Below are 15,069 nucleotides of genomic sequence, written 5' to 3' on the forward strand. Positions count from 1 at the left end.
GTGCTATCTTAGGTAGGGGACACAAAAAAGGAACAGTGTGAAAATGATGGAAGACAAATGTTCAAAACCAAGAATGAAAAAAAGAGTACATCATTACCAACCTTTCAGACACTGTAGCACTGTAGCACTGTAGCAGTGCCCTCCCATTGTTCATTGATTTGCTTGAGGGGTCACCAGTAACATCTCCATTGTGAGACTTGTTACTGTTTTTTGGCATATCAAATATGTCAGGGATAGCTTGCCAGGCTTTGCCTGCCTGCGGGATGAATACTCCCAGTAGCTTGCCAGGCTCTCTGCCTCTCTTGCCAGGCAAAGAAATCGTACCTGGTTCGGCTTCGTGCAAGGCAAACGCCCTACTGGCTATGCTATCACTCCGCCCACCTTTCAGACAAAGATATAAAAATATTAGGTACTGGAGAGATAGTACTGCTGGTAGAGTACTTGCCTTGCATGCAGTCAACTTGGGTTCTATCTCCAGCACCCCACAGGGTTCCCCTGAGTCTGCCAGGAGTGATCCCTGAGCACAGAGCAAGGAGTAAACCCCATGCCAAGCTGGGTGTAGCCCAAACCTCCCTCCCCCCAAAGTGGATACTATGAACTGCTTTATACTAACAAATTAGACAACAAATGAACAAATTCTCTGAAAGTATTAAAAACAACTGACAAAAATACAAAATCTGAATACACTTCCCATACACTAAGAAATAATTTTTCTTTTCATAGAGCAGATGAGGCCATACCCAGCAGAACCAAAGAAGGCTGCTCTTGGCTCTGTGCTAGGGGAGGAAGGAAGGACATATGGTATAGGGAATGGAACTGGGGTTGACCGTAAGCATACAAGCCAAGTAAGCACCTTAACCTCTTTACTATCTCTCTGGCCCTGAAATAAATGAATTGAAAAGTTCATGTTCTAACATATAGCTTCAACAGATGAATTCTACCAAATACTGTTGTACAAGGGCTGGAGCGATAGCACAGCGGGTAGGGCATTTGCCTTGCAAGCGGCCAACATGGCAGACTCGAATTCGATTCCTCCGCCCTTCTCGGAGAGCCCAGAAAGCTACCGAGAGTATCTCGCCTGCAAGGCAAAGCTTGGCAAGCTACCCGTGGCGTATTCGATATGCCAAACACAGTAACAACAAAGTCTCATAATGGAGATGTTACTGGGCCCGCTTGAGGAAATCAATGAGCAACAGGAGGACAGTGACAGTGACAGTGACAGTGACTGTTGTAGAAAAACTGGAATCCTCAGATTTTGTGGATAGGAATAAAAAATAATACAGCCCCTCTGGGAAACAGACCGTCTCTCTCGGAAATGACTAAATACAGAATTACCATATAACCCAGCTAGCCCACTAAGTTTACATGCATGAGAAATGAAAACTGATGCCCGTACAACTTGCACACAAATATTCAAAACCAACTACAAAGTGGAAATAACTCAAGTATCCATTGACTGTTGAGTTGATAATGTGTGTCATGATACAATGGAATATATATTTAGTATAAGGCAATAAAATATTTATGCACATTATAATTGTAGGGGGACCTTAGAAACATAAGTGAAAAGCATAAATATACACAGAAAGTTATTCCGAATGATTGAGTCAAGGAGAATGAAGGTCTTAGTAAGAATTTAGAGTTAAAGGTCTTTTTTGTAATCAGCCTAACTAAGGAGGTAAAGGACCTCTACAAATAAAACTACAAAACGCTAGTCCATGAAATAAAAGAGGACATGAGGAAATGGAAACACATACCCGCTCATGGATAGGAAGAATTAACATTGTCAAAATGGCAATATTCCCCAAGGCACTATACAGATTCAATGCAATCCCTATAAGGATACCGTGAAATTCTTCAAAGAAATGGATCAAGCACTCCTAAAATTCATTTGGAACAACAAATGCTCACGAGTAGCTAAGGCAATTCTTGGGAAAAAGACGATGAGAGGCATCCCCCTTCCCAACCTCAAACTCTACTACAAAGCGGTAACAATTAAAACAGCATGGTACTGGAACAAAGGCAGAGCTGCAGACCAATGGAACAGGGTGGAATATCCCTACACACAACCCCAAATGTATGAACATCTAATCTTTGATAAGGGAGCAAGAAATGTGAAGTGGAGCAAGGAAAGCTTCTTTAACAAATGGTGCTGGCATAACTGGACAACCACATGCAAAAAAATGGGCTTAGACCTCGACTTAACACCATGCACAAAAGTCAGATCAAAATGGATTAAAGACCTCAACATCAGACCGGAATCCATAAGGTACACTGAAGACAAGGTTGGCAAAACCCTCCACGATATTGAGGCTAACAGTATCTTCAAAGATGGCATGCCCCTGACCAACCAAGTGGAAACAGCAATAAACAAATGGGACTATACTAAATTAAGAAGCTTCTGACACGGAAAGATACAGTGACCAAAATACAGAGACAATCTACAGAATAGGAAAGAATATTCACACAATACCCATCCGATAAGGGGTTGATATTAAGGATATATAAATCACTGGTTGAACTCCACAAGAAGAAAACATTCAACCCCATCAAAAAATGGGGTGACGAAATGAACAAAAACGTTCTCAAAGAAGAAATCCAAATGGCAAAAGGCACATGAGAAAATGTTCTACCTCACTAATCATCAGGGAGATGCAGATCAAAACAACAATGAGATATCATCTCACACCACAGAGACTGACCCACATCCAAAAGAACAAAGGCAACTGGTGTTGGCGTGGATGTGGTGAGAAAGGGACCCTCCTTCACTGCTGGTGGGAATGCCAACTGGTTCAGTCCTTTTGGAAAACAGTATGGACGATTCTCAAAAAATTAGAAACTGAGCTCCCATTTGACCCAGCAATACCACTCCTGGGAATATATCCCAGAGAGGCAAAAAAGTATAGTCGAAATGACATCTGCACTTGTATGTTCACTGCTGCACTGTTCACAATAGCCAAAATCTGGGAAAAAACCTGAGTGCCCAAGAACAGATGACTGGTTAAAGAAACTTTGGTGCATCTACACAATGGAATACTATGCAGCAGTTAGAAAGGATGAAGTCATGAAATATGCAAACAAGTGGTTCTACATGGAAAGTATCATGCTAAGCGAAATGAGTCAGAAAGAGAGGGACAGACACAGAAAGACTGCACTCATCTGGGGAATATAAAGTAACAGAATGGGAGATGAACACCCAAGAATAGTTGAGATAAGTACCAAGAGGTCTGCCCCACAGCTTGGAAGCCGGCAGCACATGCTGGGAGAAAACACAGCTCAGACAGAGAAGGCAACACCAAGTAAAGGGTGTTTGGAGGACTCGCTCGGGATGCAAGACATGTGCTAAAAGTAGACTACAGACTGAACACGACGCCACTCAATATTGCAAACCACAACACCCTAAAGGAAAGAGAGAGCAAAAGGGAATGCCCTGCCATAGAGGTGGGGCAGGTTGGGGGAGTTTGGGGGGAGGGTGGGAGGGCAACTGAGTTCATTGGTGGTGGAGAATGGGCACTGGTGGAGCGATGGGTACTTGATCTCTGTATAACTGAAAGCTAAACGTGAAAGTTTGTAAGTCTACAATAATTTGTAAGTCTCACTAATAAAAAAAAAACTTTTTTTAAAAAAGGTTTTCTTTGTGATTAACTACTTTAAAGTTGGGCTGGAGCACAGCAGGTAGGGAGTTTGCCTTGCAAGCTGCCAACCCAGTCAAGCAGGGTTCAATTCCTCTGCCCCTCTCGGAGAGCCCAGTAAGCAACTGAGAGTATTTCGCCCGAATGTCAAGGCCTGGCAAGCTAACCGTGACATATTCGATATGCCAAACACAGAAACAAGTCTCACAATGGACACATTACTGGGCCCGCTTGAGCAAATTGATGAGCAACAGGAGGACAGTGCTACTTTAAAGTTGATATGCTATGACACTTGTATACTAAATATCATTTAACTTCCCAACCTAATTTGCTTTGCGAATTGTGTATTAGTCAGGCTGCTTAAAAAAGAAAAAGCTGAACCTCTGCCTGATGAAGGCCTATGTTAGCTCCCCAATACTTTATGGTTGCCAAGTTTTTGTCCCCCCAGGACCAAACCAGAAATAAGCACCAAGGGTGTGTGCCCCCCAAATAAAAATAAATTTGGAAAAAAAGATTAAGTGTAGTCGTCCAGAAACAGATTCAACACTAAAGTCTGCCTCACCAGACTAATTTATACTTCCAATGTAAAATATCAAGTTTGTGATTTTGGTGGGGGTGGGGAGGAGAGAATATGGGAGCACCCTTAGTATTAGGAAATGAAGTTAGATGTAGCACTTGACTCTAACTCTGGTTCTAGAATAAGCATTTACTTCAGAAGCAATTATTTTCTGTTTATTAATTACCTCAGCTGTCCCTTGCTGAATTTTTAATGTTACCTCTGCCCTTAAATCCTGAAAATTTAAGAGTGGAAGGAGGGAACAAAAAAATAGTACAAGGGTTAAGGCACTTGCCTTGCACACTACTGCCCTTTTCAATCCCAGGTTCCACAGATGGTCCCCTTAGTACCTGATGCCTGTGCACAGACCCAGAAATAAGCTTTGAGCACCACTGGATCAAATGGCAACTCCCCAAAGTGGAAAAAAACAGAGCTTTAAGTGTATAATAAATATAAACAAGTAAATCATCAATTATAAACTTGGATTTATATTTACCAAACAAAGGTGAAGTTCTCACTTAAGTTGTAGTGGTAATTCCATTCAGAACTTGCTTCTTATGTCAATTCACATCTATACAGAATCTTACTGGTATCTATGTTTTCCCTCTCTCTTAAATTCATTATCACATAAAAAAAAAGGAATAAATCACCTAATAACATAACTGAGGTAGGGGAACATGGATAAAAATTAAACTTGAAATACTTAAATTTTAATCTTTTTAATTCCACTCATGTACAAAGAGCTGTAACACTTTAAAGCAGCATTTATTAAAGTAACTGGAGATTTCACTAATGGTTTTTTAACAGTCCAAAGGCCTTCCTTCTTTTTTAAAAGCACCTATCATGCCATGAAATCCTCAGAATTATTTCAACAGCTCAGGCTCCTTTCCACTATTCTCACGTAGTATGCTTCTCCGAGAAGAAACGCTGGAGCTTCAGTTGAAACCAAATAACTTTCGCTTCATTTTTTTGCTGATGATTTTCATTCACATTTTAGGAAGCTATCTCAACTCTTAAAGTGCCTAATATGCCAATATGAACATTAATTCTCTTGGCAAGAATCTTGCCTTTCACTTACTTTCACTTACAATAATGCCAATAACATGCTGGGTTAACACCACAGATTCTCCCAGTTTTGTCATGGTCATTTGTGGGGCATGCCATTTTGAACAGTGACCCTGAAAGAAACAACTTATATTTTCTAGAAGGTCTAGAAAATCTAAAGTGGGTGTCTCTTCTCTTTCCCTCTGTTTTGATCATTGCAATGGTTTACTGGAAGATGACAACCACAGCAGTTACAGCTGAAAGGTGACCTTTCATTAATTTTTGTTTTGAATTAGGAGGGCTGGAGAGATAACACAGCGGGTAGGGCGTTAGCCTTGCACACAGCCAACATGGCCGACCCAAGTTCGATTCCTCCGCCCCTCGCCCGCACGGCAAAGCCTGACAAGCTCCCTGTGACGTATTCGATATGCCAAACACAGTAACAACAAAGTCTCATGACGGAGACATTACTGGGCCCACTTGAGAAAAATCGATGAACAATGGGAGGACAGTGACAGTTGAATTAGGAATACTATGTGTGACTGTTTTAATGTGAATTGTCCATAGAACAGTAACCCTTTCCCCTTCCACACCCCCCCGCCCAGAAAAAATTCAATCTAAACTATTTTCCCCAGGCATGAAACATTTTCCAGAAGCATTTCATTCCAGCCCAGGTGGAGAATGGTACTTGATCATGAATTTTATCTTAGTCAAGAAAAATTATAAAATATGTAAAATGCTGAAAAACCTACTGCAACTCAAATCTAACTACACGCATTCTCTGCCTGCATTTTTAAAAACTACCATAATCAATGTTTTGATTTACAAAAATAACATTTTCATGCTTAATTTCCAAGTGGAACTACACAACAACAAAAATTTCATTTGAGGGGCTAGAGAGATAGCACAGCGGGTAGGGCATTTGCCTTGCACGCGGCTGACCCAGGTTTGATTCCCAGCATCCCACATGGTCCCCTGAGCACTGCCAGGAGTGACTCCCGAGTGCAGAGACAGGAGTAACCCCTGTGAATTGCCAGGTGTGACCCCCAAAAAAGCAAAAACAAAAATTTCATTTGAGGAACCAGAGATAGTATGTACAGGAGTTAAGGCCCTTGTCTTGCACACAGCCAATCCTGGTACAACTGCAGACATTGCAAATGGTCCACCAAGTTCTAACAGGAGTGAGACCTGAGTGCAGGAGTAGCCCTGAGCACCTCTAGATGTGACCACAAAAAAAAAAAAAAAAAAAAAAAAACCCTGTGGGTCATGACCTCATATGGTATTGTACACTGATGCAGGGGTCATGAAAAATTAGTAACAACTGGTAGTTTCAGAAATGCACACAGACCAAAAATTCAAACCCAACCAGCAATATAAGGTATTTATCAAGCAAAAAGGGGTCCCATAAAGAAAAAGTTTAATGAGCCCTGCTTTACAGCATATGCTTTGAAGATGTACTCATTTCCATTGAAAAATTACTTCTGTTTAGTATCTGATATACCACCAGTTTGTACTAAAAAACTTTACACATGTTTTGATTAAGAGTTGTAACACCTAAATGGTGCCTTTTTATTGTCTGTTATCTATTAGAAAACTTATCATTTACATGTTATTTAACTTTTGGGTGTCAGAGGAGCTAATAAAAATGGTGACCCCTCAAGAGAAGTGTGTGTATTTTCCAACCCCCTTCCCACTATTTGTTTCGGAAGCCCAATTGTAATTTCCTATCACTTCACTGAACCCAAACAAATTCAAACTTTATAACCATATATTCAAAGCACTAGCAATTTCCTATCTACACCATCACAGATAGACTTTTTTTCTGGAGTTTCTTCATAGTTTCTTGCTTCTTTTCTACACAACTGTTTACTGTCAACGAATCCTTCCTGTGAACCTAATATAACTCCAGAGCACCCTTAAGGATTTCTCTCTGACTATATCAGATCATCTCACACTGTCTTACCAAAAATATTATCTGCATCTCACAAATCAGTTAAGTCAGAAAATTTTCAAATAACATGCTCCAAATGTTTTTCTTTACCTTTATAAATCTTATCTTGTCAAGTTTTTTACATAAAAAATATCACGTATCAAGGTTTTTCTCTCCTCTTCCACCCAGTAAGAAGCTCAAATGGAACTGTTCCCTTGTTTTCCATAATCTCTACCAAAAAGCAAGAGCTATAAAAATTTTTACTCTATACATATCTTGGAGCGATGGCACAGTGGGTAGGGCGTTTGCCTTACATGCAACCAACATGGCCGACCCGAGTTCGATTCCTCTGCCCCTCTTTGAGAGCCCGGCAAGCTACCGAGTGTATCTCGCCCGCATGGCAAAGCCTGGCAAGCTCCCCGTGACGTATTTGATATGCCAAACAAAGTAACCACTGACACAAGGAGACGTTACTGGGCCCGCTCAAGCAAATCGATGAACAACGGGAGGACAGTGACAGTGATATATATCTTACACAGAGTATTTTAGTCAGGGTATCAATGTTTTTCAGGCATTTTAAACTATTCCAAAAAAATCTTCAAAAAACCAAAATCTTCAATACATTAATAATCTTTACGTATTGACCACTAACCCAAAACAAATGACAGTACCTATACAAAAATAATCCAAATGCAAAAACTGTTATCCTGTAGAGTTAATGCAGTTTAATTCCTGTTATAGAACAAAGTCAAAATATAGAATAAATAGATCTTATACATAAATCACTACAGAAGGCAGTAAAACTAATAAAGAGTACTTTTAAAGAACTTGTAAAGAAATTTTGAAGAACTCAAAAAACCTGAAAGTTTATGACCAACTCACTTATGCTTCAAAAAGGATGAACCTTAAAACTATGCTAAATGTCACATATAAAAAGACAGCATATTTTACTCCATTTATATGAAATATCCAGAATAGACATCTTTGAAGACAGAAAACAAGATTAGTGGCTGACAGGCTAAGAGAAGGTTAAAAAAAAAGTGGATGCCTGCTAATTGCACTTTAAAATGTTGAAAATGTTGTGTAAAGGATGTACAGTTTTGTGGGTATACTGAAAACTAGAGAATTATAAACTTAAAAGGGTGAGTCTTATGGTATGTAAATTTTCTCAATTTTTAAAAAGTTTATAACCATTTGGCTCTTTCACCAAAAATTTTAATAGAAATCTCATTTTGCAATTTTTCAATCTGATCTAAAATATTAGCTACAAACTGCCCCTTAAAAGATTCCATTGCCAACAATACATCAACTTACCCAGTATTTATAGAGATTTTTGGTTAATAGGGATTTGTGTCTTCCTAAAGAAAAACGAGTTCTAAAAATACTGAACACACGTGCAGAGCATAATGACCCAGAACTGAACAGCAACATATCTAGCTTCTCTATGCCATCATCTCCATTCAGCTGCAATTAAGCCTCCCAGGAGTGATTTGGTTATACCTTATCCAAAGAAACACTACTTTTCATATTATGAAACATTAGGGTTCACAGCTGATATACTAAAATGTAAAGCTATGTTTGGTCTTCAGCCTTTTCGCACCTGCCCCAAAAGCCGGGTCACAGACTGGTAGTTACAACCAAGGGGTAAACCAGTGGTTTTCTTCTTTACTTTTGGGTGGGCACAACCCATGGTGCTCAGGGTCTACTCATTAGTACTTAAGTGACCACTTGCAGAGGTCTATATGCAAGGCAGGGAACCTTAACCTCTGTACTCTTTCTCCAGCCCTAACCAGTTGTTTTCTACCTTCCCTAACATATAGACCAGGACCAATCAGTCAACTGGTGGTTGAAGACCACCAAGTTAAAGGGTACAAATTTCTGGTTACAAGATGAGTTCTAGCTTATTAATTCTAGGTATCTGAGTATGAAATGGTGACTATAATTAACAATAATGTATACATCAGAAAATTAAGCAGATTTTTAAAGTATTATTTATACACACAAAAGGTAATTATGTGAGGGGAAAGAAATTCCAATAAATCCAATTGTGGTAATTATTGTATAATATATATATGTACACATACATACATACACATATAATCAATCACCTTAAGCTTATTACACAGGTAAAAATCCTAAAAATGGAACCAGAAAGCTCTCTCAAAGAGTTGGAGTTTCATGCTCTGCCCACAAGCGGTCCAGGTTAGATTCCCCAGTAATATATGGCACCCCAGCATCACCAGTTGTAGCCCCCACCCACCAAAATAAGATCCTGATAACAGTAGCTATAGAAAAAACTCCACAGTTCTTCATTGGGTTGAACAGCAGCTGTTACTGTGTTATGTTGTTGTACAAACACTTTAATGTAAAGTAAGAGGGAAGTTTCAGCTTCCACTGTACAAACAAATTTATTCCCTCTTCACGTCATCCTTTATGTAGCTTTATAAAATACCAACATATAAAATAACCTCCTGGTCCAGGAAGATAGGCCAAGTGATAAGCCACAAACCTAGCACGACCAAAACCCTGTGTTCTACCCCAGCACTGCATGGTCGCTGTGTCCTCCCAGCCTGTCAGAGTACAATCTGGAAACATAGGGGGTGACCAGAGTCCCAGATGCCTCTTCAACATCACTGCCTGTGAACCCTATTAAAAAAATAAATCCTTCACAAAGAAGACTGGAAGATAGCTCAGGGTTTAGGGTGCAAGTCTTGAATGCATAGGTCCTAAGTGTGACCCCAGAACCAAATGGCCCACCCCTACCCCTCAACACTGCCAATACAGCCCTGGAAACTGCCCAGCAGGCCAGGGTGGCCCTGTTCCCTCCACGATCACCATCAGGAACACCAGGATAGCCTTTGTGGCCCAGTGCATGTAGTCCAGTGCATTGGTTCAGGATGGCCTAAAGAGCACTGTACAATTAGGTTCAAGCACTGACTCACCCGCAACAACTGGGTTCTACTGCTCAAGAGAATAGAATCTTCTCCCCTCCAAGAAATTCTAAAAGCAGTTATTCCGTTTAAGCAAGGCAAAAACAAAGGTATTTCTCAAAATCTTTGAAAACAGAGACAGGAATACAGAATAGACCAATTAGTAGTTTACAGGTAAGACAGCCTCAATGTTCTTTTTTCCCCCTCAGGGCCATGCGAATGCCTTCATTTTTACTAACCTGTTCAAATATCAAGTTTATAAGTAACAACCTAGATACTATTACCACTTAGTAATAAATACTATGTAAAACTGAAATACCATCACAATTGCTTCATAACAGCAATTCCTAAATACACAAATGTAAAGGTGCAATTGTATTATACATCCAACTGAAGCAATCCTGTTTGTTTAAACCTCACATTGGATAAAATGGGACACACTCCTAAAAGGTTAAATTCTAATGCATAAAGTTATGTGACTCTCAAAAGTAATTTCTCTAAAGGTGTAGGACTGAAAACAAAAGTCAAACATTAGCTCAACTATAATTTAAGGAAGCACAAAGTACACCAGACTGCCAGAGATTAGCTGAAAAACCCAGATCTTGAGTTTCACACGGAAAGAGTAAAATAGAAATAAAGACTAGAGAGCTGGGGTCAGTAAGTAAGGCACTTGCCTTGCATATGGCCAACCTGAGTTCAATCCCCAGCACCCCATATGGTGCCCCGGTGCCCCACCAGGAGTGATCTCCTGAACACAGAGCCAGTAGTAGTAAGCCTTGAGCAGACAGGTGTGGTCCAAAAAACAGAAAAAGCAAAACAAAAAAAAATAAGAGCAAAACAGAGGAAATGCAAGAATTAGGAGAAATAGGTTACACTTTCTTTTACTATGTTTATTAGTGCTACCCCTACAACTTAAATTTTTATGTTATGGCACAAACATTCTGTATCAGTGGGACCAAACAGCACATGTAGCTACCAAGCTTTTGGAATGTGGCTCTGAAGACAGAGGACCCGAATGAAAAGTTTTCTAAATTCATTTACATTACCACACTTAGTAGCGACTAACATTAAGCAATGCACTTATTGGTAGGGTTTTTTGAACTATTATGTCCTACTGTTAAAACACATCTGGCAAAACTCCCTTAGAAAATGAAAACTACCACAACACCTCGAGTCAGATTTCAAGGCACAAGCTCATTGAGACAACATTTAAAGTACACCAAGTTTTCCTACCTCCACACATTTTTGCAAGAGGAAGCTCACACCTTCATAAGATGCCCAAAGCATGCAAGTTATTTTCCTCTCAAATCTACTCAATATCTTTTTTTTTTTCAAGGCCAAATTAAGCTCTGCGCATTCAATTACCAGTCTCCGTAACTGGGTACGTTTCACACGTTAATTTCCCCCTTGCTTTCAAGAGGAAACGCCAACGTTTCATAAAAAGAAAAAAAAAAGCGGGGGGGGGGGGGGGGAGGAGGATGGGAATAAAAAGCTTTTTCTTTGCTTTTTTGCAGGGCTTGGAAGCTTTGTTACCCTCGCCTTGCAAGTTTCGAGCGGTGCAAATCATCGGATACAGTTGCGACTTCGCCCCCGAAACACAAAGTCATTTTTTTCTCCACTCGGCTCCGCAACGCTTCGGCTACTCCCTTTCCCACCCCCCTCCCCCCAACACACACACACACACACACACACACACACACACACACACACACACACCCTCTCCAAGTTTAAAGGCACCTAAGATGGAGCACGCACACATGCACACACACACACACACCAAAAAAAAAAAAATGCCCAACGAAAGCAAGTCTGGGAACTTGCACACGCTGCCTTCTGCCAGCGCGCCGGCGGCGAGGCGGAATGAATAACCCGGGTCCCCGCCGCAGAGGCTGACGCAGATGCGGCGGCCGGGGTCGCCGGGGTCGCCGGGCGCGCCGCCCGAGACCTCGCCGCGAGGCCGCGGGGAGCGGGGCGAGACCAGGTCGCGACCCGAGGGCGCGGGCGGCGCGGGCGGCTCGGGCGGCGGCGGCCACCTGTTAGGCCCGGAGGAGCCTCACCTGGGCGCGAGCAGCGGCGCGACCGCGGGCGTCGGGCGCGGGACCCGCCCCTGAGGCGGCGGCCGGCCCCGGGCGGCACGTGGGCGGCCGCCCCCCACCCCCCCGGCCCGGGGTCTCCCCTGACAGGCGGCTCGGCCCCGGCGTGCGTGCGCGCGCGCGGCCCCCGGCTCCCCTCTCGCCCACCGTGCCCGGCCCTCAGGCTCGCTCCCTCCGTCCCTCCCTGCGTCCCTCGGCGCGGGGCGCCCCTCACCTCACCTGATCCCGGAGTTTGAGGAACGCCATGGCGGCCGCGCGCGCCGAGGAGCCGCCGGGCAGGGGGGCGGCACCGCGCCGCCGCTCGCCCAGAGGTGAGGCGCCCCGCCGGTCCCGCCTCCTCGGCTGAGGACTCTCCGCCCTCTGCCTTCCTTTCTTCCTCGCTTTTCCCCCGGCGGCCTCGGCGCCGCAGCTGCTCCTCACTCCTCCTCACGCCTGCTCCTTCTCTTCCTCCCTTTCCTCCTCCTCCTCCTCACGCCCCGTTCCGGAATACCCAGGCAGCCCCCGCGGCCGCGCCGCTCCAGCCCGCGGCAGCGGTGGCGGCGGCGGCGGCGGCATCCAAACTCCACTCCACAATATTGCCACCACCGCCCGCCGCGATTGGACGCCGCGCGGGGGAGAGGCCAGAGTAAGGCGCGCGCCCATTGGCCACGCCGCCGCGCTCGCCCCGGCCCCGCCCCCCGCCGGCCGGCCGTGGGCGGGGCCGGGGAGGAGCGAGGGCGGGGGGAGGAGAAGGAGGAGGAGGAGGAGGAGGGAGGAGGAAGCGGCCCCGGGGTGGGCGCGGGCCCGGGGAGGCGGGAGCCATTCGCGGCCGGGGGAGGGGCGCGGCCAGGTGCTCTCGGGTGTGGGCGGAGTCCCGAGCTGGAGGTACGGGCGCGGGGGTGGGTGCGGTGGGAGGGGTGGGGGTGGGGAAAGGGACAGCTCCCGGGTTCCCACGTGGAGGTAGTGTGCTGCCGGCGCCGGAGAAAGCCGGGCGGGGATGCTTAGGGGCGTGAGAGGTGGGCACCTGGGAGGAGGCGCGCGCAGGGGCTGGTGGAAGGGGGGAGGCCTCGCTGCTTTTGTAAGAGCGGCGAGGAAAGCGGGGCGACCTGGACTCCCCTCGTGGAGGGAAGCGTCAGAGGGAAGGCGTGGAGGGGGAAAGGAGCCGCGGAGGGAGGCAGGTGCCAGGTGGTCCCCGGGGCGAGGGGGCTGGGGAGCCGACACGACGCCCGTCCGGACGTGCGAGGTGGGAGGTGGCGCCCGGGCACGCGGGTGCACCGTGGTCCCGGGGTGCATGCTGCGGTGGCATCTCGGGGCGGGGAGGCGGCATCGCTGTAGCCGAGCCGGTGGTGGACGCCCCGGCCCTTCGCCGACGAGCCGGACCCCGGGCTCGGCGGCGCTATCTCGGGAAAGCCCCGCTGCCGGCCTTGCACATTGTTTTTTGGTTTTTTTTTTTTCGCCCATCCCCACCCCCGATCCTTTTTTTCCGCCCCGCAGGATTTTTGCCTCCCACTCGAGAGAAAAAGGGGAAAAAAATTTTTTTTTTAAATTTTTAACAAGAGAGCAAGATGGATGTGCAGGATCTCCAACGAATAGCATCCTTGGATGGATGCATGGAGAAGAGAGGAATGACTCCCTCACCCGCCCGCCACCCCCACAGCCCTGAATCGGCTTTTCTTTCATGTGCAGCCGCACGCTGTTACCATTCCCGGCTTGTGTGGGAGAAATCTGTTGTGCGCCTGTCTGTCCGCCCGGGCGGCTCCAGCCTCTGCTTAATAAAAGGTACAGATGGTTAGAGACACAAATGTGTGACGTCAGGCGTGGTGTAAAAAAGTCCCCCCTTAACCCCCTGCATCAGTTGTGTCCCTCGGGACAGACTTTATTTAGACGATCGATCCAAGTATAATGGCAGGAGGCTGGGGGACCTGGCCAGTGCTGTCAGTGCATAACAATGCTGCACTCACAACAAAAAGCGTACCTGTAGCCCCATAAAAATGAAGATATCGGAGGGCAGAATGAAGACAGTGCGGATGAAAGAGCCAGAGCCAGTGTTCTTTGACATATCCGTGCCTTGATTGTATAGAAAGAATGTGCTCGCCTAAAATCAGGTTCCTCATCCTAAGTTATATTTGCTACCTAAAATGGAGGGAATTCTCGTAACTGAATGAACACGACGCTAGATTGGAAGTTAAACCGCTCTTATTTTGCATTATCTTCTCTACCTCCCTCCTTAATCAACTACAGTTGATAAAACCAGTATTGTTTGTCACCCAGCCTTTTCTTATCAACTCAGTGAGGGTGAAAGAGTTCATGTGAAAGGATTTGAAATTTTCTAAGACAAAAGGTATTGCGATAATCTTGTAGACAATTTGTAATTATTGGTCAGCTTTGTAAATAATTACCCTTATTCTAAGAGTACAGAGTTCCTTTAGTCAAGGAGTCTTAGAGTTTTGCCTTCATTCATACATGAACCTGTTAATGATTGTGTCTTTCCAGCCAGAAAACAATAAATTCCCTTCTTCCTGCTTCACCCGCATAATCTCTCCTCAAGGTTAAAGTTCTAGCATTCAGAAGCAAAGCAGAAACTTGATTAGGAACAATGAAGATTGTGTTTTCGGAAAGCCCAAGTGCATTTGAGAGAATGAATTTAAATTATGTACTGAATATGCATTTTAATGACTTTTTTTTGATTAACTAATTAAACTTTGGTGCTCTTCTGAAATTTCCCAATTAACAATTAATGAAAATATTTTATAATCCATCGTCTCTGGTAACATAGCCAATAGCTCTGAGCTTTACTGATAGGGTTTCTTAATCCCTCTCAGTTTCATCCTTTGCCCTAAACACCATTTGACTTGCACCATAATTTCACCATTTCAAAACACTAAACAGTCTCTACCTGCTCATC

General features: G+C 44.5%; 1 protein-coding gene across 3 annotated transcripts in view; it reads right to left on the reverse strand.

Moving 5' to 3' along the window:
* The window catches only part of ANKRD28 (ankyrin repeat domain 28), a 159,436-nt gene extending 146,813 nt beyond the window's left edge, over positions 1-12,623 (reverse strand). For all 3 annotated transcript variants that reach the window (XM_056129662.1, XM_056129660.1, XM_056129661.1), the window contains exon 1: positions 12,405-12,623. Coding sequence is in view for 1 of the 3 variants with exons in the window: in XM_056129660.1 (XP_055985635.1) it covers positions 12,405-12,431 (27 nt within the window). In the remaining 2 variants the exon portion in view is untranslated. The remainder of the gene's footprint in view (positions 1-12,404) is intronic.
* Positions 12,624-15,069: the final 2,446 nt, after the last annotated feature.

This window comes from Sorex fumeus, unplaced genomic scaffold, assembly GCF_029834395.1.
Source record: "Sorex fumeus unplaced genomic scaffold, SorFum_2.1 ptg000072l, whole genome shotgun sequence".
Classification (NCBI taxonomy): Eukaryota; Metazoa; Chordata; class Mammalia; order Eulipotyphla; family Soricidae; genus Sorex; species Sorex fumeus.